Genomic DNA, 24,882 nt, shown 5'->3' with positions numbered 1-24,882 from the left:
CGTGAAAATCGCACACGACACACGGAAGCACTTCCGTGTGACGCGCGTGATTCGCGCAATAGTAGATAAAGAAATGAAGGAAAAAATAAAAGCACTTCCTTAATTTCTTTTTCTAAAGTTCAAAACCGCGTGTCATAAGCATGGCATATGCGTGAAAATCACGCAGCCACGCAGCACATACTGATGACACACGCAACTGCAACGTGCAAAAAACGCACACGTTCATGTGAATAAGGCCTCACTGCGCCTTTTCCGCAGTAAAATACGCAACCTGTGCATGTAGCCTTAGGGTGTATTCACACATTTTGCACAAAGGCACGATTCAACCGCAACGTGAGAATACACTTACGTAACGCAGAAAATGCGCAGAAAGCCGCAGGGAAATCCGCACCAAATCATGTTGATATGGCCAGGTCATAGTGGTCATAAGGCTTTATTCAGACGAACGGGAAAAACGTCTGTGCAAAGCGCGTGATTTGCACGCGCGTTGCACGGACCTATATTAGTCTATGGGGCCGTGCAGACATGTCCGCGATTTTTACTTAGCGTGAGTCCGCTGAAAAAGTCACGACATGTCCGTTCTTTCGGCGTTTTGCGCGAATCACGCACGTCGCACGGAAGCATGATTCGCGCAACAGCTGTCAAAAGGATGAATGTAAACCGAAAAGCACCACGTGCTTTTCTGTTTACAAACATCCAAATGGAGTGTCATGATGGCGGCTGCGCGAAAAGCACGCAGCCGCGCATCATATGGTGATGACACACGGAGCTGTTAAGTGGTTTTTGCGCTCGCAAAACGCCACGCTCGTGTGAGGCCTAATAATGTGTCTCGACTGTGTATAAACTTGAACGACGATGCAATCACGCTCAGTTGAGTGGACATTAGAGGGAGAGAGAAGCCCTATTATTCTTTACAAGGGCTAAATAAAACTTTATATCCCAGGAGACCCATTAATAACGCCACGTGCATGAGCCCTGAAAAGAGGACAATGCTATATACAGCTTTACAACCAAATTTTTGGATTGCTCTACCTCGTCCCAAAAAAATTAAGAATTTTGAAAATAGTCTCCCACCGTTTTGTATCTACAGCACCTACGCGGTCTGTCCCCTACTTCTGACTCACCTACCAAATGGATGTTTTTATTTTATTTTTTACATTATACTCTGGGGTAGATTGTAGAACTGCTGCAAAATGATACATTAGAAATAGAACTCTATTCTGCTAAGACAGTATATACTATTTTGGCTCAAGATTTATAATGCAAACTACAATTGCATCTGCACTGACATCCAGTAGATTTGCTCTCCAATACATAATTATTCACCAAAACAGGAATTTGATCCCCAGAAGGGGAGATTCGCATCTCTCCTGTACTAGGATCTGTTCTTGGTTTTTGGGGGATGAAACTCCAAACATCATTCATCAATATTCAGCTGGAGTATACGAAAAGATTGACACGGAAACCCATGGAAGATCACTGGACCTGCGCAATTCCTGTTACAGACAAGTCACTCTGCTCTGCAGAATCACCTGGCGTACCGATTAGCTGCAGAAACTGTAAGATGAAGAGACTGCGTTATTTCAGCATAATTCCAGAAGACATAGACTGTGGTTCCCGTTCTATTTTTGCTAACAATATGCAATGTATAAAAACTATTCCAGTTAAAGCATCTAGTATTTTTGCACTTAGGGTTCACACTATACGTTTTTTCCTTTTGGATAATGAACTCCCAGAGATATAGAAGTTTATCTACCAAAACAAAAAAAAATGCATGTTAAAAACGCAGTGTGTGAACCCAGCCTAACACGTCACTGTCAAAATGCGGCAAAACTGCACCTGTGTGTGAAAGGGTATGTGCACACGTAGTGACCAAAAACGTCTGAAAATCCAGAGCTGTTTTCAAGGGAAAACAGACCCTGCTTTTCAGACGTTTTTTTACCAACTCGCATTTTTCGCGGCGTTTTCACGCCGTTTTTTACGTCCGTTTTTGGAGCTGTTTTGATTGGAGTCTATGAGAAAACAGCTCCAAAAACGTCCAAAGAAGTGTCCTGCACTTCTTTTGCCGAGGCTGTATTTTTACGCGTCGTCGTTTGACAGCTGTCAAACGACGACGCGTAAATAACAGGTCATCTGCACAGTACGTCGGCAAACCCATTCAAATGAATGGGCAGATGTTTGCCGACGTATTGTAGCCCTATTTTCAGACGTAAAACGAGGCATAATACGCCTCGTATACGTCTGAAATTTGGCCGTGTGAACATACCCAAAGGAATATCTTCATTGCCTGCACCGCAGTTAGGCTCGGTTCACATTGTGCATTTTTGAAATGCTGGAAAGAAAAGGGCATCTGAAAACGCATGTGTTTTTTAATTACCCATGCGTTTTACTGTTTCAGTTGTAAGGCCATGTTTACACAGGGCAGATACGCTGAGTAAGGGTATGCTCATACGACAACGCAAAATACGTCTGAAATGACGGAGCTGTTTTTTTGCATGTACTCGCGTTTTTCACAGACGTAATTGGAGCTGTTTTTCATTGGAGACAATGAAAAAACGGCTCCAAAAACATCCCAAGAAGTGTCCTGCACTTCTTTGACGTGAGCGTAATTTTACGCTCTGTCTTTTGACAGCGACGCGTAAAATTACACCTCGTCTGAACAGAACATCGTAAGACCCATTGCAAGCAATGGGCAGATGTTTGCAAACGTATTGGAGCCGTCTTTTCAGGTGTAATTCGAGGCGTAAAACGCCTGAAAATAGGTTGTGTGCACATACCCTCAAAGTACACAGCATATCCATCCTGTAACTCAGAGAATTCCGCCCAAGAAAACAAAAAAAATCACACCAAATTGTAGTTCCGTTTTTCGGCCTGAACGTCCACTGCAGAAAACCGTGGTTAAGGAAAAAAGTTTGTCATGGCGACCTGTCGTCCGGCCTCCCGGGAAGACGCTGCACGTGATGGATGCAGCATGTGTTTGGCTGCAGCAGTCACATGGGATATAACGTCATCCTCCGATGCTGACCTGGACAGAGAACAGAAGAAAGCTTTGGCAACACTCGGGTGATGAGCATAAACCTTTTTATTCTTTTTAAACCTAAAAAAATATTTTCTTTTTTTTCTGAGTTGAGATTTTTGAGGCAGAACCTCCGCTTTCCACCGCAAAGAATGCAACATTTCCTTTTTGTTGCGGCATTTACCTCCCCATTGAATTCAATGGAGAAAATCTGCAACAGAAAAGCAGCAATTCTGATGCATAAATTTACATCCTGCGGAATAAAAAACGCACCACAGGTCAATTTCTAAAAAATTTTTTTTTTTACGCAGCGTGTGGATGAGATTTGTTCAAATCCCATCCAATCTGCTGCTACTGTAATACGCTGCGGATGTTCCACAATGAAATACATTGCGGAAAATACCTAATGTTTACGCTGTGTGTGAACATACCCTAAGCCTATGACTAGTAAATTGAAAACGAGATGTGATTGATAACAGGTGGACCCGCTGACACTGAACTCGTCAGTGCCGCTGACCTGAAGGATTCAGCACAAGATCCAGCTGCTCTGTATACAGGATACAAAGCAGCTGTATCTCAAAAAGTAAAAATAATTAATAAAAAGTAAAGTTGCCCCAAACACATACATATTTTTATTAAAAAACAAAACAAATGTGTACATAGCCTTTAATTCACCTTTACCCACTAATGTGTCTGGGCAGCCAATTATTGGAACGTGGAGGACAGGGGAATCTGAACTTGGGACTCTTGGGGCTCGCCTTAAGTGGACTGTATAATAGATATAAGGATTTTTCCATTAATTTCTTTGTACATTTGGGGAAGAGCAGTCCAGGAGAAATAAAACTGAAGTAAACAACTTTTAGCTAATGGGTGATATGCAGGTATTTTAACATCAAATTGTGGGTGGATATCCAGCGCATCAAAGCAACGATGGCACCTCCTATGGAACTACACTTCATACCAGTTAAAGGCCTCATGCACACGAGAGCATTTGGGATCCGTATCACATGGATCCCGAATACAGGGCCACTGAATTTCAATGGCTCCATACATATCACCGTAGCAAAATACAGTGGTATTCTTGCGTTGACATGAAAAATAAATAAATAAAAATCACAGTATGTTAAAGGGGTTGTCCACTACCAGCCAACTGATGACCTATCCATCGGATAGGTCATCAGTATATCATTAGTGCGGGTCCGACCACCAGACCCCGCAACGATCAGCTCCTTCGGCTGCCTGCAGGCACCGGATATCATTGCACAGTATGCAATGTCTCGAGCCGGAAGCAGTTGGCTCCGTACATTGCATAGTGGCCGTGCTGCAGCTCTGCTCCTACTCACTTGAAGCTGTTCTGCTGCTATTCTGTGGCCGTAACCATCTGCTTCCAGCATGGACATCCGGTGCCTGGAGACGCTGATAGGTGCGGGATCCGGGTGTCGGACCCCCAACGATCATACACTGATGACCTATCCGGTGGATAGGTCATCAGTTGTCCGGTAGTGGACAACCCCTTTAAGTCAGTTGTTTGAGTGGTCCTGGTGAAAGTTTTTTGGTTTCTCGATTGAGGTGCCACAGCAGCATCCCCCTCGCACACCCAAGAATTGTGTAGGGAAGACTATGCACTTTTGTTTCCCCACACAGAAGACTGCCATATGTTCTGGTTCCCTTAGACCAGGGGTCTCAAGCACATGGCATGCGGCCCGTGTGACAGAGCCGCTAGTACAGACTTTTCTCCGGGACTCTGGAATTCCCTGACATCGCTGTACACATATGGACAGCGATGTCTGGGGCTTCCCCACAGCCGGAGTTCCGGGCAGAGCGCTAGTATCAGCTCTGCTCCAGGACTCTGTGGAATTTCCTGACATCGCTGTCCATATATGGACAGTGTGTCAGGGTCTTCCCCAGAGCGGAGTCCCGGGCAGAGCGCTAGTATCTGCTCTGCTCCCAGACTCTGTGGAATTCCGACATCGCTGTCCATATATGGACAGTGTGTCAGGGTCTTCACCAGAGCGGAGTCCCGGGCAGAGCGCTAGTATGGGCTCTGCGAAAGCCTCTGACATCACTGTCCATACATCGACAGTGATGTCAGGAGCACATCTGGAGTCCCAGGAAGAGCCTACAAGCACTCTGCCCTGGACTCCAGCTCTGGCCCTGACATCCATGTCGATATATGGACAGTGATGTCAGGAGCAGAGCTGGAATCCTAGGCAGAGTGCTAGACGCGGCTCTGCTCCTGGACGACAGCTCTGGGAAAGCCCCTGACATCACTGTCCATATATGGACACTGATGTTAATGGCTTCCCCAGAGTTCCGGTGCAGAGCCTATACTAGTGCTCTGCTCCGGGACACCGGCTCTGCCCCTGATATCACATTCCGGTCCAGTGTATGGACAGTGACATAACTATGATGCTAGGAGCCCGGCTCCCTGCAGTGGGTTCGGTCCGGGACTTGCGGCCGAAATACGTCCATCCATTACGGACGTAATGTGCTCGTGTGAATCCAGCCTTAGGCTGGATTCACACGAGCATGTTACGTCCGTAATGGACGGAACGTATTTCGGCCGCAAGTCCCGGACCGAACCCACTGCAGGGAGCCGGGCTCCTAGCATCATAGTTATGTACGATGCTAGGAGTCCCTGCCTCTCCGTGGAACTACTGTCCCGTACTGAAAACATGATTACAGTACAGGACAGTTGTCCTGCAGCGAGGCAGGGACTCCTAGCATCTTACATAACTATGATGGTGGTAGTAGCCCGGCTCCCTGCAGTGTGTTCGGTCCGGGACTTGCGGCCGAAATACGTTCCGTCCATTACGGACGAAACATGCTCGTATGAACCCAGCGTTAAACTGGATTGTTGAAATAAGCACGTATAGAAATTTCTCAAATTTTAAACCTAGCGGTATTATTATAGTAATGTAGTATTATTATTCTAGTAATATAGTGTTATAGTAGTTCAAATAACTAATTTGAATAACAATAATTTTGTATTGTATCAAATTTGAAAGTAATGCGGCCCGTCAACTTCCCATTTTTTTCTATATGAGGCCCACTTACCTGGCCGGGTTTGAGACCCCTGCCTTAGACCCTACTCTAAAGGCATAACCGATAACTCTGTAATAAGCGATAATGTACAAGGCACTGAAAAGTGACCAGCTGCAGGAGACGCAAGAGATGCAGCGCAGACCTTTTGATTTTGTGCTGCCCGTTTGTTGTAGACATTGCAAAAACATGGCATGGTCAGTCTTTCATTGCCACTGTAAGGCTCTGTGCACATCACGTTTCAGCTTTCCGTCTATACGGCAAGGATTTTTCAGATGTACCTACGACAGTGGCAATGTATGCCACTTTCACCAATAGGCTCCCATTGTATATAAAAAAAAAAAAAAAACAGACACCCTTTTGCCATGTGCAGGGTGAATGGAGCCCTATGGATACGTGCAGCATGGGTAGCAGGTAGCTTTCCCGGCGAATATGTTCACAAACATGACATGAATGGAGCCTTGGTGTGGGGGATCTTGCCCATTTGACATTTCTGACCGGGGCAAAGAATTGGTTATGTTGAAAATCAATTTTCTCCCTAACTTTATTAGAACAGTCAGTATTTCTCCATACACAGCCAACATTCATCCAATATTTAGTGTTATAGATGTCAACAACTTATATTAACTTTTCCTTATACAGTGTTTAAGTTAAAACTGAAACCAGCTTAAAATGCAATAAAACTGTATTAATATGCACAATCATACGTTGGAATTTCATACATTTGGGCAGAACTTCCAATAATAGAAACATGTAACATACAATTTTAGCAGGTAGGGGACCTGCATTATTACAGTTTTGGGGGGGCAGCGTGGATAGAGTCAGAGATTTCCAGTCAACTATTTCTTCAGCCGTCTCACCACCCAGGCAATGCCGATATGCTCATACAAGTAGTACACACAATTAAATGTAGCAATAAATGCATCTTCCAGAGGAGCTGCACCCGTATCCCAAACTTCACCAACAGATCTGGATTAAAGTCCCATTCTGACAATAATCCGATCTTCTCTTAGTCTTTCAGAGTATTTTCAATGTAACGATCCATTTGGTTACTGCTATCGAAGGCCCACAACTTTATTAAGAAAATCTGCAAATATTTCTGGATGACCTGGAGGAAAAACATTCAAAGACGACAAGTCCAGAGTCTTCAGTGTGTTCCCCAGTGAGCTACGGAAAGAAAAACAGAAAAGTTTTACGCGTTCCTGTCCCAAGTTGTAATGTTTCTTAAAACACAATGAAGTCCAGAAGCGGTCACAGTTTTTTAGGTATAAATCTGGAATAAAGCTCCCTCCGTAACCTTTTTGGGACGAAGCCATTTGTTTGCTTTTTCGTTTTTCACTCCCGGCTTCGGAGCCATAACTTTTTTTTATTTTTCCTTCAATAAAGTGGTGTGAGGGCTTATTTTTTGCAAAAGGAGTTGTAGTTTCCGTTGGCACTATTTAGTGTACTATATAATATACGGGGAAACTGGAAAAATATTCCATGTCGGGTGGAATTGGGAAAAACAGATCTATTTTGTTTTTAAGTCTTTCACCGTGCGGTAAAATAAACAACTTAATTTTGCAGCTCAATAAGATTATGGTGATGCCATATAGTTGTTTTTTTTTTTATATTTTACAAAGAAAAATTTGTTAAAAAAAATAAAACGTTTGTTTCACCACATTCTAAGAGCCATAACTTTTTTTTTTTTCGGCGATTGAGCGTTGCGAGGGCTTATTTTTTGGCGGAATGAGCTGTAGCTTTTATTGGTATCATTTTTGGGGTATGTACAACTCTTTGATCATTTATTTTTTTTAAAAAAAATTGATTTTGGGGTTTTTCAAATTTATTTTTTTTACGGCGTTCACCGTGCAGGTTAATTAAGGTTATATTGTAATAGTGTGGACTTTTACAAACGCGGCAATACCAATTGGTTAGTTTTTTTCAATTTTTACATTGCTTTAGAGGAAAAATGGGAATACGTGTTTTTTTTTTTTTAACTTTCAATATTTTTTTTCACTACTAAAAACGTTATTAAACTTATTTTATTAGTCGCTATAATCGCTGGTACAATACACTGCAATACTATTGTATTGCAGTATATTGTAATTTCTGCAGGCTTCTGTTAAGCCCTGCTAGAGACAGGGCTTAACACAGGCAGAGAAGGGCCATAACAACCTTGTGCCACGGGGAATGAGGGGGGCTGATGGGCTTTCTAACAGCTTAGATGCCGCGGTTGCTATGGACTGCGACATATAAGAGGTTAAACGGCCAGGAACAGCGCGATCGCTATTCCTGGCCGTTAGTCCAGGTAGTTAGCTGTAATACACAGCTGACGCCCACAGCGTATGGAGCGGGCTCAGCGCGTGAGCCCACTCCATCCATCACCCCCCCCCCCCCTACACTAGGACGTGCTATTATGTTGTGGTGTGCAAAGGGGGTTAAAGCTGAACACAAATACACTTTATGAATATGCCCTAATGTATGTTATTATGTTGCTAATATATAGGGTTGTATGGAATAACATTCACTATGAATATAGCAAAGGTGAAAAGCAATGTGGCCTTGTTCATGTGGGAATGGAGATTACACTGCCATCTGGTGGGCAATGTGAAAATTGCAATGATAATTATTTTGCCACAATACCCAAAAAAAATGCAGTTTTACAATATTTACAGTTGTATCAAGAGACAATAATACAGTTTTGAGTGTATTAATAGATAACTGGCGTTACCATTCCCCTTAGTACCGCGTGTTCCTACACGCTGACATTGTCTAATCAGTGCGGGTAGTGGCAGAGTATGTACAGTGAAGGAAATAAGTATTTGATCCCTTGCTGATTTTGTAAGTTTGCCCACTGTCAAAGACATGAACAGTCTAGAATTTTTAGGCTAGGTTAATTTTACCAGTGAGAGAGAGATTATATAGAAAAAAAACCACAGAAAATCACATTGTCAAAATTATATATATTTATTTGCATTGTGCACAGAGAAATAAGTATTTGATCCCCTACCAACCATTAAGAGTTCAGCCTCCTCCAGACCAGTTACACGCTCCAAATCAACTTGGTGCCTGCATTAAAGACAGCTGTCTTACATGGTCACCTGTATAAAAGACTCCTGTCCACAGACTCAATTAATCAGTCTGACTCTAACCTCTACAACATGGGCAAGACCAAAGAGCTTTCTAAGGATGTCAGGGACAAGATCATAGACCTGCACAAGGCTGGAATGGGCTACAAAACCATAAGTAAGACGCTGGGTGAGAAGGAGACAACTGTTGGTGCAATAGAAAGAAAATGGAAGACATACAAAATGACTGTCAATCGACATCTATCTGGGGCTCAATGCAAAATCTCACCTCGTGGGGTATCCTTGATCCTGAGGAAGGTGAGAGCTCAGCCGAAAACTACACGGGGGAACTTGTTAATGATCTCAAGGCAGCTGGGACCACAGTCACCAAGAAAACCATTGGTAACACATTATGCAATAATGGATTAAAATCCTGCAGTGCCCGCAAGGTCCCCCTGCTCAAGAAGGCACATGTACAGGCCCGTCTGAAGTTTGCAAATGAACATCTGGATGATTCTGAGAGTGATTGGGAGAAGGTGCTGTGGTCAGATGAGACTAAAATTTAGCTCTATGGCATTAACTCTACTCGCCGTGTTTGGAGGAAGAGAAATGCTGCCTATGACCCAAAGAACACCGTCCCCACTGTCAAGCATGGAGGTGGAAACATTATGTTTTGGGGGTTTTTCTCTGCTAAGGGCACAGGACTACTTCACCGCATCTATGGGAGAATGGATGGAGCCATGTACCGTCAAATCCTGAGTGACAACCTCCTTCCCTCCACCAGGACATTAAAAATGGCTCGTGGCTGGGTCTTCTAGCACGACAATGACCCGAAACATACAGCCAAGGCAACAAAGGAGTGGCTCAAAAAGAAGCACATTAAGGTCATGGAGTGGCCTAGCCAGTCTCCAGACCTTAATCCCATCGAAAACTTATGGAGGGAGCTGAAGATCCGAGTTGCCAAGCGACAGCCTCGAAATCTTAATGATTTACAGATGATCTGCAAAGAGGAGTGGGCCAAAATTCCATCTAACATGTGTGCAAACCTCATCATCAACTACAAAAAATGTCTGACTGCTGTGCTTGCCAACAAGGGTTTTGCCACCAAGTATTAAGTCTTGTTTGCCAAAGGGATCAAATACTTCTTTCTCTATGCACAATGCAAATAAATATATATTTTCACAATGTGATTTTCTTTATATAATCTATCTCTCACTGGTAAAATTAACCTAGCCTAAAAATTCTAGACTGTTCATGTCTTTGACAGTGGGCAAACTTACAAAATCAGCAAGGGATCAAATACTTATTTCCTTCACTGTAGAGACACACCCTATTACAAGGGGAATGGTAACACCCAGTTGTCAATGTATTCATACATTTCCATGGGGAGAAGGAGAGGAACAGCACAATGCAGAGTTCTAAGGACAGATGCGCCATCTGTTATTTCATGGGAAATACAAGTATTCAGTAAAACACACGTCAGGAGAGTTGACCGATCCTATTTCAGCAATGAATTCAGGTCAGAGCAAAGAAATGCAGTGTAGATTTAGTATCACTTTATGGAGCATGCTTGACATATACGTCTCCGCTATACCTGCATGTACAGTAGTAGAGGTGTCCATCTTTATGAAGTTGCTTTGCAAGTTCGAGTTGATGGTTGGACATTAGTTTCTCATTGATGACAACAATAAGAGGTTTTCGTGCTTCAAGTGTTTCTAAGCAGCTTCCAGCACCTAAGCAGGACCATGAACATTAGAAATAGAAGAGCAGAAGCAATTGTGACCAGAAGCATGTTATATTGGAGCAAAAGCCAGAACTTGATAACACATTGGACCACGTTTACAAAGCAGTTTCTGCTTGTTGATAATGGAAAGTGACAAAAAAGTGGCCATAGTTTAGACATTTTTTAAGAAAAATTTCCAAAAATGGTGCAAATTTTGGTGCAAATCTCTGCCTATTTATAGGACAAGATTCAAAATGTACAAATTGCACCAAATTCTTTAAGAAGTGTGTGCCTTTTAATAGAAATCACTCCACCCATCTACTTTAGGCCAGGATCACACACAGTTTAGATGAAGTTTTATTAGCCAAAGCCAGAAGTGGTTCCAAAAGAAAGGAAAGGCATAAAGAAAACACTACCAAAGAAAAATAGAGCTCGTAGTCAGAATATATAAGAATATATCAACTTTATTACACAAAATAGCATACATTTAAAAACACATAACTATAAGACTCTAGTACTAACACTGTGGTGGTACAGAATTCAGCACGAATATAACTGAATAAAAATGTATAGAAACATAGAGTGCAAGCTGGATTTACTACCCACAAAGATTGTATATAGTATCACATCCCCAATGGGTTACAAACTGATGATCCACAGTGTCCTCTAAACTTCATAAATACATGGACTAATACCAATAGAGAGAGTCGCATAGGGAACAATCAGTATTTATAGTGAGTAGTCAAAAAATGCAGTCTTACCCATTCTAGTGAACAGAAGGTGTTTTACAGGTCCGTGCTGGATCCGCCACAGAAAAACGGGGTCCAGCATCTTTTCTAATTCATTTGGACCATCATATCATAGGGAACGTCCAGTCCTGAGCACCAAAGTTTATATATACAGGGTGGGCCATTTATATGGATACACCTAAATAAAATGGGAATGGTTGGTGATATTAACTTCCTGTTTGTGGCACATTAGTATATGGGAGGGGGGAAACTTTTCAAGCTGGGTGTTGACCATGGCGGCCATTTTGTATCCAACTTTAGTTTTTTCAATGGGAAGAGGGTCATGTGACACATCAAACTTATCGAGAATTTCACAAGAAAAACAATGGTGTGCTTGGTTTTAACGTTACTTTATTCTTTCATGAGTTATTTACAAGTTTCTGACCACTTATAAAATGTGTTCAACGTGCTGCCCATTGTGTTGGATTGTCAATGCAACCCTCTTCTCCCACTCTTCACACACTGATAGCAACACCGCAGAAGAAATGCCTCCCGATCTGACCCCCTTAGACTTTTATCTTTGGGGTCATCTGAAGGCAATTGTCTATGCGGTGAAGATACGAGATGTGCAGCAACTGAAACTACGGATACTGGAAGCCTGTGCTAGCATTTCTTCTGCGGTGTTGCTATCAGTGTGTGAAGAGTGGGAGAAGAGGGTTGCATTGACAATCCAACACAATGGGCAGCACTTTGAACACATTTTATAAGTGGTCAGAAACGTGTAAATAACTCATGAAAGAATAAAGTAACGTTAAAACCAGGCACACCATTGTTTTTCTTGTGAAATTCTCGATAAGTTTGATGTGTCACATGACCCCCTTCCCATTGAAAAAACTAAAGTTGGATACAAAATGTCCGACTTCAAAATGGCCGCCATGGTCAACACCCAGCTTGAAAAGTTTCCCCCCTCCCGTATACTAATGTGCCACAAACAGGAAGTTAATATGACCAACCATTCCCATTTTATTTAGGTGTATCCATATAAATGGCCCACCCTGTACTTTTGCGAATAGCCATTGGAAACAGTCATCATCCTAGTCGTAAGAAACCCAAACAAAGATCTTCTGATATGTCATAAATACAGAAGAGAAGATCGCATAGGTCGTGGAGTCTGATCTTGGACCACCTTTGATTTTTGGAATGATTGAGCTCTATAGATCACTCAGACTTCTCTGCCATTGCTTAGAGACAACACACCATTCTAAGGCTCTGTTCACACACCATCAGTGGTTGCTCTGTTTGCAGTTCCGTCATATTTGACGGGAAGAATAGCTCAACATGCAGCACTGCGCTTCCTGTTAAAACGATGGACTCCACAGCAGAACCCGACGGACCTCATTATAGTCAATGGAGTCCATCATACACGGTTGGATACAGCACTCTGTCCTTTTAGTTTTCGTTTTTCTGCTCTTTTGACGGAGCAAAAAACGTAAATCTTAATGGTAGTGTAAACTCAGCCTAAGCAAAAGGCTTACAATCTTTTTCAGTAACAGAAATTTGAGAGCTGCGCCAAAAGGTTTAAGCTACTTTCATTCTGCAAATCACTGGTGGCCGGAGATCAGACTTACAGTAGATAGTGAGAAGATCACATTGATTGTCATATCTGAAGATCAATGTGACAGGAATCCTTCTTTAACAGCTTAGGTACGCAGTGTCCGTCAGAGCTATAGGTCTGGAGATATTCTTGACGTATGCCTTTGGCATAAGGCCTCATTCACACGGCAGGGTTTCCCGGCCAGGTGCCGGCCGTTCATAAAACGGCCGGCACCCGGCTGCATTAAGAATAATAGACCCCTAATGGGGCTTTTCACAAGACCGATTTTTTGACGGCCGGGGAAACCGGCCGTCAAAAAATAGGACATGCTCTATCTTCGCCCGGGTACCCGGCCGCCTGGCTCCCATAGAAGTCTATGGGGCCGGGTAATACACGGCCATCACCAGGATGTGTCCCGAGTGATGGCCGGGTTTTCCGGAGCTTGCGCTCTATCTCCTCCTCCTCACAGCGCAGAGTGCATGTGAGGAGGAGGAGTTGATGCCATTCTGACGAATGGCATCGCTGTACACTGTGTGGCAGGGCCGGGGTGTACAGCAGGTGGAGGGAGCACTGCGCTGGCTCCCTTCCCCTGCTTGTTTTAAAAGCACCCTGGCCCGGCGACACCTTCGATGGCGCCGCTAGCAGCTGCGGCTGCTACTACTGTAGCGACGCCACTATAGCAGAGCGGGGAGGTATCTCCCTGCTCTGCTATGTGCTAGCCGCACTTTAGCTCCTTGAAGGAGCGGAATCCCCGTGTTTTCGGGGATTCCGCTCCTGGACAGAGCGCTTGATGTCTCTGTCCATATCCGGGCAGTGACATCAGGGGAAACTCCTGAAGCGGAATCCCCGAACACATGGGGATTCCCCTTCAGGAGTTGCCGCTGATGTCACTGTCCGGATCTGCCCGGTCCGGTACGGATGCCAAACTTAATGCAAACCGGCCGGGCAAAATGGCCGATATCACCGGCCGACACTCGGGCTCGGGAACGACCCAGTCGTGTGAATCCCGCCTAAGCCCCCTTTGTATACTCTATAGCTATACAGAGGCATACAAAGCCCATAGGCTTCCATGTTACAAAAAAGTATACTGTGCAGTTGACATTTGTTTATTGGATACATCTTATTGGAACTGCACTAATCCATACAACGAAATAGAAGGTATGGCGACGTATATCAGCCCGACAGAGGTCAAAAGAACACACTTTTGCCATCCATCGGATGAGAGGGGAGTTATGTATATATTCGGCGTGTGTGATACTTGAACGGACACTGCAAACAGTGTGAATAGCCCCTTAGTTTATCAGATAAGAATCTATTCTCCATGCATTTGAAGTCGGGCCTGACCTTACAGGATATGAAATGGCAATATAGAGTCTAGTTCTGAGAACTATTTTAGAGGTGCGGAAATGAATCATGTACCTGCATGGCTTATAACAAGATCAGCCTTCCTCATATCTTCTGCCAGTGAGTCCTTATACCTGAAGACATCCACAGTAAAACCGGCTGCACTGTATGACGGAGGGTCTACGGTTCCCCTCCCGATCTGGAGAATCAGTCTGTTGTAGCCAAGGTCTGTGAGGATCTAGAGTGATGAGAAGAATAAAAGATATAGAAGACTGAGGATTACGCAATGGAACGTGTCAGATTATTTTATGTTTATCCGATTGTGAATCACATTGTTGTGTATAAAATATATATATTTACCTCAAAAACCTGAAGCAGCAGCAATCTTGCTACCTCTCTGGAGCTGGAAAGAAAGTGCTGGCCATATGTATTAACACCCACTGCCAGGAGTTGTAGTCCATTGGGTTGTGGGGAGTAACATTAGGGAGTCTGAAGTTCCAGGCACAGAACCACAACCTACAACCAGCACCTTCTCCAGATTGCCAGGTTTTAGCCTAAACATATAAGAGATAACTCTTTGCATTGTTTAGAGGACATAATAGGCCAAACCTACGGCAGACCTTTGTTAGGCCTCCGACTGCCATGGGCTGTTGAGCTGGCAGAGAAAATCCCCAGGGTATTACAGTAGCAGAAATCGCGGCATAAATTTACGTGCGGTGGATTAAGAAACGGTTGCGTATTTGTTGTAGATTTTCCATTCTAAATTTAAGGCCTTATTCACACGAGCGTATTTCACATCCGTGTTACGCGCGTTAACAAGGGACGTCGCACGGACCTATGCTATTCAATGGGGCATTGTGTTTTTCATGCAGCGTGTGTCCGCTGTGTGAAACTCACTGCATGTCTTATTCTTGTGCGTTTTTTGCGCATCACGCAACCTTTGAAGTCAATGCGTGCGTGAAAAAAAGGACAGCACATGGACATCATCCATGTGCGGTGTGTTTTTCACACACCAGTTGCTAAAGAAATGATGAGGAAAAAAATAAAACGCCTCCTTCAGTTTTTTTGCTGACGTAAAAAACGCGTGACATCAGGAACAGATTAGTATCCACTGGAAGTAAACAATGAAAGTTCTCATTCACTGACCACTAGCAGAGTTTTTGAAAGTGGTAAGGAATGGACATACAGAAAGTATACTGGAGAGTTGCAGAACTTTTCATTACACTGTGGATAAGTTTAACTTTCTGAAAGCCCCTTGTATGCACCTGGTAAAGCAGCAGCAAGAAGTAGTCGGGCTATGAAGCGATGACACGTAACACAGCCGGACTGCTGTAATAACATGCAGGATTACCCTGATCATGGGCTCCGAGGAGACGCAGGATATCAGATCATCAAAGCTCGTAGTCCCCACTGTAACAAACACACAGCTCTCCATGGTGCAGGTCCTGCCGGCAGTACACAAAGCACAACACTCACAGAACAGGAGAGGTTAGGTTCTAGTTGCTGCAGGACCTTTCATGACCTCATCATCATGTGATCAGTCACATGCCTGGGAGGAGTCAGACTTGGAGGTGTCCGCATGTGAGCCGGGAGGAATTCACACTGCAGATTTGTTTCAGATATTGGTCCATTCTCTGAATGTTGTTTGCAGAAATCCTTGCACATCCTGCAGAAACAGCCTTATTCACATGTACAGTGTGTGTGTGTGTGTGTGTGTGTGTGTCAAAGTTGTGTGTTTGTGTGGGCAACAGTGCTGTGTATATTTTGTGTGCAGCAAAGCTGTGTGTATAATGTGCGTGCAGCAGTGCTGTGTATGTTTGTGTGTGCAGCAGAGCTGTGTGTGTGTTTGTGTGTGCAGCAGAGCTGTGTATGTTTGTGTGTGCAGCAGAGCTGTGTATGTTTGTGTGTGCAGCAGAGCTGTGTATGTTTGTGTGTGCAGCAGAGCTGTGTATGTTTGTGTATGCAGCAGTGCTGTGTATGTTTGTGTGTGCAGCAGAGCTGTGTATGTTTGTGTGTGCAGCAGAGCTGTGTATGTGTGTGTGTGCAGCAGAGCTGTGTATGTATTTGTGAGTGCAGCAGATCTGCATGTTTGTGTGTTTAGTAGAGTTGTGTATATTTTGTGTGCAGCAAAGCTGTGTGTATAATGTGCATGCAGCAGTGCTGTGTGTAAGGCTTCGTTCACATCTGCGTCAGGGCTCCGTTCTGGCGTTCCATCGGCGCTTCCTGTCAGAACGGAACCCTGACTGAAACAAACGGAAACCTTGATTTCAATGGTGGCGGATCCGTTGCAAATGGTTTCCGTTTTTTTCACTTTTGTGCAAGGGTTCCGTCGTTTTGACGGAATGAATAGCGCAGTCGACTACGGTATTACTTCCGTCAAAACTATGGAACCCTTACACAACTGAGACAAACGGAAACCATTTGCACTGGATCCATCACCATTGAAATCAATGGTGAAGCAAATGTAAACCTATGGTTTCAGTCAGGGCTCCGTTCTGACGGGAAGCTCTGACGGAATGTCAGAATGGGACCCTGACGCAGATGTGAACGCAGCCTAATGTGTATGTATGTGGTTGGCAACTATCTGTGAATTCCTAAACAGTTTGTAAACAGAGGACTTTTTTGTACACATCGTTCTGCCATGGATTTCCACAGCTGATTTCACCCTCTGCAAAGCATAGGGTGAAATATGTGGCAAAATCCCATGCACACGGACCGTAATTGTGGATCAAAATACAGTTCCATTCATTTTTATGGCGCACGGACGCCTTCCTGTATATTTACGGGAAGGTGTCTAGGCCGTAGAAATCATCCGTAAAAAATAGGACTATTTTTTTGATTTTACGGACCATTCTCACATACTTATAATGGGAGCGTGGCCTGCAAATGCACGTGACTGTCCAAGGCCGTCCGCGCCCATAATCACAGATCGTGATTACAAGCATGGTCGTGTGCATGGGGCCAAACACATGCAGATGTCACTACGGATTTGTTGCAGATACGCAGCAAAATCCGCATCATAAGTTATCCACCGTGTCTGGACTCCGCAGTTCACAGTAAAGGCTGCAAATGTGTTTCTATTTGTATCTAACATAAATCACTTATCAGCGTTATGATCCATTTTGGTTTTGCCATTTGTCTGTAAACAATGTTGCCTGTCTGATTTTTGGATCCATTTTCCAGAAAATGAAAAGAATCTGGTTAGAAAACCCTCGGGGTGGTGCATTCTTGTGTGTGCCTGATGTGCGTGCACCATAGCTGTATGTGTGCATGCAGCAGAGCCGGGTATTATGTGAAGTAGAGCTGTGTATGCACATATGTCCATGCAGCAATTCTGTGTGTGTATAAGGCCCCATGCACACGAACGTGCTTTTGCGGCCCAATTCCCCCGAAAATCCACGGGAGAATTGCGGCCCCATTCATTCCTATGGGGCCATGCACACGACCGTGGTTTTCACGGTCCGTGCATGGCACCGGAGCCCGGACCGCAGAAAGAACGGGCAAGCCTTATTACGGCAGTGTTCTGCGGTCCGGGCTCATTGAAAATAATGGCCATGTGCACAGCCCGCGATTTGCGGGCAACTCGCGGCTGTCACTCCGTGGCTGGCCAACCCGGAAATCATGGCCATGCACATTGCTACGGTCATGTGCATGAAGCCTTATACTTGTGCAGCAATGGTGTGTGTGTGTGTGTGTGTGTGTGTGTGTGTGTGTGTGTGTGTGTGTGTGTGTGTGTGTGTGTGTGTGTGTGTGGTAAGAAAAGTCCCAAATAAAAAAAAAAAGAAGGAAAAACCCACTTTTTGCCCCATACAAAATAATTTTTTATGAAAAAAAAAAAAAAGCTACACATTATTAGTATCGCCGTGTCCGTAACACCCTGAATTATAAAACGATAACGTTATTTAATCTGCACGGTGAACGCCAAAATATAAACAAAAAACAATGCCAGAATTTCTGTTTTCCGTTCCTCCTGCCTTCCAAAAAAAGACAAAAGGCAATCAAAAAGTTGTATGTACCCCAAAATGGTTCCAATAAAAATGACATGTTGTCCAGCAAAATATAAGTCATCAGAGAGCTGTCTAGGTGGAAAAATAAAAAAGTTTTGGCTTTTATAATATGGTGACACAAAAACACAAGTGGTTTTTTTTGTGTGCAAGAATAGTAAAACAAAAAAATATATAAAGTTGGTATCATCGTAATCGTAACGACCCACAAAATAAATTGATTGTGTTATATTAACCACACCGTAAATGGCGTAATTGTAAAAAGAAGAAAAAGAATGATGGAATTTCAGTTTCTTATTTAATTACCCCCGGAATAAAAAGTTAATTAAAGGTAATCAATAAATGTTAGGTACCCCAAAATGGTGCCATTAAAAAATACACCTTGTTCCACAAAAAACAAGGCCTCACACGTCTTTGTCTACGGAAAAATAAAAAAAAGTTATGGATTTTGAAATGCGACCAAGAAAAAAATGAAAAAAATCAGTCACTAAAGGGTTAAATAGGATGTGTCGCCGCTCCAGACATGTCTATTTTAGTAAATACATGTGCTCACCTTGAAATCACAATTTTGGAACTCTGCATTTTGCCATTCCTCTGTTATTCCTCCTAGAAATTTATGAAGAAATTGACAGCTGGGTGTTACCATGTCAAAGGGGCGTGTCCCTACACAGTTTAACTTTGACATCACCCAAGAGATGGGAGAAAGTGAAATGTGGGAAAAATTATAGAACTTTGTTTTACTACCCCCATTGGTTTAATCCGACTGGATTAACAGTCAATCAAGAATTCTATACATTGACATAAGAGCTGATATTATTTTGTTATGAGAAATTATTTTAAGCCTTTTTTGCAGCCATCTACTGTCCCTGCTGTGACGGCTCCTGCGGTAGGCTATTCCATAAATTCACAGTTCTCACTGTAAAGAAGGCTTGTCGCCTCTGCAGTTTGAACCTTTTTTTCTCCAGACGGAGGGAGTGCCCCCTTTTTTTAGGGGGTTTTACATGGAACAGGATTTCACTATATTTCTTGTATGGGCCATTCATATATTTATATAATTTAATCATGTCCTCCCTTAGTCATCTTTTTTCAAGGCTAAATAGGTTTAATTCTTTTAATCTTTCCTCATAACTTAGATTCTCCATGCCCCTTATTAGCTTCGTTGCTCTTCTTTGTATTTTTTCTAACTCCAGGGCATCCTTTCCATGAACTGGAGCCCAGAACTGAACTGTTCAGTTCAGTTAGGCTGAGTTCACACGACGCGGATTTCATGCAGATTTTCAGCGCAGATTTTACACTTTGCAATGCAAAAGGGTGAGATCTGCGTCAAAACCGCAACAAAATCTGCGACAAATCCGCGACGTGTGAACTCGGCCTTAGTTGAGGCCTCACTAATGCTTTGTAAAGTGGTAATATTCTATTCCTGTCCCGCGAGTCCATGCCTCTCTTAATACACGACAATATCTTGCTGGCCTTTGAAGCAGCTGATTCAAGACACTTATGGTATGTCAATTAGATTTAAGCATTGGTGCATGCTGTAGATCAGGGGTCTCAAACACGCGGCCCCTGGGGCAGTCATCTGCGGCCCGCGGGACACAGAGCCCCTAGTACAGGCTCTGCTCCGGAACTCTGTGGAATTCACTGACATCACTGTCCATATATGGACAGTGTGTCAGGATCTTCCCCAGAGCGGAATCCCGAGCAGACCACTAGTACAGGCTCTGCTCCGGTACTCTGTGGAATTCCCTGACATCGCTGTCCACATATGGACAGCGATGTCTGGGGCTTCCCCAGAGCAGAGTCCCGAGCAGACCGCTAGTAAAGGCTCTGCCCCTGCGCTCTGTGGAATTCCCTGACATCGCTGTGCACATATGGACAGCGATGTCTGGGGCTTCCCCAGAGCTGGAGTCCCGGGCAGAGCGCTAGGCTCTTCTTCGGTACTCTGGGGAAGCCTCTGACATTGCTGTCCATACATCGACAGTGATGTCAGGGGCTTCCCCAGAGCAGGTGTCCCAGTGATGTCAGGAGCACAGCTGGAGTACCAGTACTAGCGCTCTGCCCGGGACTCCAGCTCTGGGGTTGCTCCTGACATCCATGTGCATATATGACACCCAAAAGTGACCCCAATCTGGAAACTACACGCCTCACGGAATTTATCTAGGGGTATAGTTAGCATTTTGACCCCAGTTATTTTGCTAAATGTACTGTATTTGAATTAATCTGTGAAGATAAAAATCTACTTTGTTTCTGAAAAACGTAGAGGATTTGTAAAGCAATTTCTCCCGATTACGGAAATACCCCATATGTGGTAATAAACTGCTGTTTGGACCCACAGCAGGGCTGAAATGGTTTTCAGGCACCATGTCGTATTTGCAAAGCCCCTGAGGTACCAAAACAGTGGAAACACCCCACAAGTGACCCCATTTGTGAAACTACATCACTTAAGGAATCTATTTAGGGGAATAGTGAGCATTTTGACCCAACAGGTCTTTTGCAGAATTTATTATAAATAGGCTGTGAAAATGAATATCAACATTATTTCCCCTAAAATGTTGAATTTTTTAATTTTCAAGAATAAAGGAGGAAAAAGCACCCTTACATTTGTAAAGCAATTTCTCCCGAGTACGGCAATATCACACATGTGGTTATAAATGTTTTTTTTCATTCGAAATTAAGTAACCCTTTCTGGACTGAACCATTTTTGGATTTTTCACTCCCCTTCTTCCAAGAGCCATAACTTTTTTATTTTTCCGTCAATAGAGTCGTGTGAGGGCTTATTTCTGGTGGGAGGAGTTGTATTTTCTATTGACACCATTTAAAGTACCATTTAATGTACTGGGAAACTGAAATAAAAGTCTTTGCAGGCTGAAACTGGGAAAAACAGATTCCTCCATTGTTTTTTGGGTTTTGTTTTTACGGCTTTCACCGTGCGGTAAAAACGATAACGTAATTTTTTTCTGCAACTTAATACGATTAAGGTGATACCAAATTTATACCGTTTTTTTTGTATTTGACTACTTTTACAAAGTAAAAACTATTTGTTAAAACCATATTCCGAGAGGCATAACTTTTTTTTTTTTTGTTGATGGAGAGGTGTGAGGGCTTATTTTATCGTGACGAGCTATAGTTTTTATTGGTACCATTTTTTGGTACATACAACTTTTTGAGTAGTTTTTATTAATATTTTTTTTAAAGCTAAGGTAACCAAAAAACTGTGATTTTGGCGTTTTATATTCTTTGTTATTTACAGCGTTCGCCGTGCGTGTTAAATAATGGTTTATTGTAATAGTTCAGACTTTTACGGACGCAGTGATACCAATTTTGTGTATTTTTTTTTTTTTTACATTGCTTTAGCGAAAAAAATGGGAAAAGGGTTTTCTTTTGGAGGGGCCTCTGTGCTCTGAAAGCTTGCATATAGAACTTTTATGGTTAGCCAATAAAGGTATCATACCTATTATACTATTGTCTTTTTTGACACAAAAGTATTTAACATTTCATATTACAAGATTTTAGAGAGTGTCTGCAGGAATTTGCAACCAAAAGACTATTTGTAAGGTCAGGTACTGATGGTGGATGAGAAGTTCTGGTTCACAATCAGTGTTCCAATTTATCCCAAAGGTGGTAGATGGGGTTGAGGTCTGGGCTATGTGAAGTTCACTTGAGTTCCTTCACACCAAACTCTTCACATAATGTCTTTATAGACCTCGCTGACCCTTTTTCAAACTGTTATTACAAAGTTGGAAGCTACAATTGTGTAACTGGAAATAAAGAACCAAGCCCAAACGTTGAAAAAAAGCCTCAGACCGTAATCCCTCCTCCACCAAGTTTTTCAGCAGACACTGTGCACACCAGTAGATAACGTTCTCCTGGCATCTGCCAAACCCAGATTCGACAATCAGACGGCCAGATAGTGAAACGTGAGTTATCACCCCAGAGAACACGTTTCCAAAGCTTTAGAGTCCAGTGGCACACCAATAGAGCCGACGCTTGGCATTACACATAGTGATCTTAGGCTTGTTTACAGCTTCTCTACTATAGAAACCTATTTTATAAAGCTCCCGATGCACAGTTGTGCTGATATTTCCAGAGGCAGTGTAGATCTCTGTAGTAAGTGATGCAAAAGTGGATTTGTATGTGCCACGAGCTTAACCCCTTAAAGGAACAGTGTCATGGCAAATAATTTTTTTATATGTTAAAGATGTTAGTGCTGTAATAAAAACGTTTATATTCATTTGTGTGTTTGTGTTTTACTGTTTCTTATTTTTACACTTTTTCTTCCCTATGGGGGCTGCCATTTTTTGTTCCATTTCTGTGTGTGTCGATTAACGACACACACAGACATGGAGTACGGCAGCCACAGTCCCATAGGGACTGTGAACGGCTCCCGTCCCATTCACGTCCGTGTACGGCGTCTGTGTGGGAACTGCGCATGCGCCGCTCCCACACAGTCCTATTCGAAATTGGCGCCGTCCGGCGCCATTTTCCTGTGGACCGGAAGTCGCGGCCGGACTGTAATATTACTACTTCCGGTCGCGGCTTCCGGACTTGTGCACATGGAACAGCGGCAGCAAAGGGAGCGGACGGGCCGGAGGGAGCCGCGGCGGCAGGAGCAGGTAAGACATTTCAATGTATGTTAGTGTTTGTGTGTGTTTACTACTGTATGTAAACCTACTACACTGTGGGTTACCTCAAAAAATGGCGACACACAGTGTAGGAGGTTAAACCTTTCAAACCCCTCGTTTATCCCGGCACTAGCCAGGATAAAGGAGGGGGGGATGCTGAGAGCTCACTAGAGCGAGGGCTTTTAACCCAATGTTGCAATGCTGCAACATTGGGAACAGCTCCATCTAGTGACCAAAAATGGGTAGTATTATAAATTAGAAATAATTTATAATATTTCCTGGACTCGTGCAAAAAAAAAAAAAAAATTTGAACAATGTTTAATCACCCACACACTAAATATTTAATTTTTTAAAAAAAAACATGTTTTTAGGGCAACACCATGCCTTTAAGGACGCAGCCTAGTTTTGGCCTTAAGGCTCAGAGCCCATTTTTCAAATCTGACATATTTCACTTTATGTGGTAATAACGTCGGAATGCTTAAACCTATCCAAGCGATTCTGAGATTGTTTTCTCGTGACACATTGGGCTTCATGTTCGTGGTAAAATTTGGTCGATATATTCAGTGTTTATTGGTGAAAAATTGCAAAATTTAGAGAAAATTTTGAAAAAATTGCATTTTTCTGAATTTAAATGCATCTGCTTGTAAAACAGACGGTTATACCACCCAAAATAATTACTAGTTCACATTTCCCATATGTCTACTTTAGATTGGCATCGTTTTTTGAACATTCTTTTATTTTTCTTGGACGTTACAAGGCTTAGAACATAAACAGCAATTTCTCATATTTTTAAGAAAATTTAAAATGCCTTTTTTTTAAGGTACCTCTTGAGTTCTGAAGTGGCTTTGTGGGGCCTATGTATTAGAAACCCCCATAAAACACCCCATTTTAAAAACTAGACCCCTCAAAGTATTCAAAACAGCATTTAGAAAGTTTTTTAACCCTTCAGGCATTTCACAGGAATTAAAGCAAAGTGGAGGTGAAATTTGCAAATTTCATTTTTCTTGCTGAATTTCAATTTTATTCATTTTTTTTTCTGTAACACAGAAGGTTTTACCAGAGAAACACTACTAAATATGTATTGTCCAGATTCTGCAGTTTTCAGAAATGTCCCACATGTGGCTCTACTGCGCTCGTGGACTAAAACACAAGCCCTAGAAGCAAAGAAGCACCTAGTGCATTTTGAGTCCTCTTTTTTATTACAATATATTTTAGGCAGCATGCCAGGTTTGAAGAGGTGTTGAGGTGCCAAAACAGTAGGAATCCCCCAATAGTGACCCCATTTTGGAAACTACACCCCTCGAGGAATTCATTTATGGTTGTTGTTACCATTTTGACCGCACAGTTTTTTCACAGCACGTATTTGAATTGGGCTGTGAAATGAAAAAAATGTCATTTTTCCAATAAAATGTCATTTGTGATCAAAATTTCTTATTTTCACAGGGAACAAAATACCCCATTTGGTTGCCCAATTTGTCCTTAGTGTGGCAATACCCCATTTGTGGTGATAAACTGCCGTTTGGGCCCATGGGAGGGCTCAGAAGGAAAGGAGCGCTATATGTTTGTTGGAGTCCAGATTTTGCTGGATTGGTTTTCGGGTGCCATGTCGCATTTGCAGAGCCTCAGGGGTATCAAAGCAATGGAAACCCACCAAAAGCGACCCCATTTAGGAAACTACACCCCTCAAGGAATTCATTTATGGTTGTTGTTAGCATTTTGAGCACACAGTTTTTTCACAGCACCTATTTCAATTGGGCTGTGA

General features: G+C 42.9%; 1 protein-coding gene across 3 annotated transcripts; it reads right to left on the bottom strand.

Annotated features, from left to right (window-relative positions):
- Nucleotides 1–6,379: 6,379 nt before the first annotated feature.
- LOC142659570 (UDP-N-acetylglucosamine transferase subunit ALG13-like) lies at nt 6,380–16,033 on the bottom strand. Of its 3 annotated transcripts, none has more exons than XM_075835835.1 (4): nt 15,849–16,033; nt 14,573–14,735; nt 10,703–10,841; nt 6,380–7,225 (listed from the first exon to the last, which is right to left on the bottom strand). In XM_075835835.1, the coding sequence occupies exons 1-4, from the start codon at nt 15,930–15,932 to the stop codon at nt 7,114–7,116; spliced, it is 498 nt and encodes a 165-aa protein (XP_075691950.1). In that variant the 5' UTR covers nt 15,933–16,033; the 3' UTR covers nt 6,380–7,113. The 3 variants fall into 3 exon arrangements, with proteins under 3 accessions (XP_075691950.1, XP_075691951.1, XP_075691952.1); XM_075835836.1 differs by having other exon boundaries at nt 15,763–15,850; XM_075835837.1 differs by lacking the exon at nt 15,849–16,033 and adding an exon at nt 14,858–14,977.
- Nucleotides 16,034–24,882: the final 8,849 nt, after the last annotated feature.

This window comes from Rhinoderma darwinii, chromosome 8, assembly GCF_050947455.1.
Source record: "Rhinoderma darwinii isolate aRhiDar2 chromosome 8, aRhiDar2.hap1, whole genome shotgun sequence".
NCBI classification, from domain to species: Eukaryota; Metazoa; Chordata; class Amphibia; order Anura; family Rhinodermatidae; genus Rhinoderma; species Rhinoderma darwinii.
The sequence above is the reverse complement of the archived record's forward strand: the minus strand, read 5'-3'. Positions and strand labels throughout refer to the sequence as shown.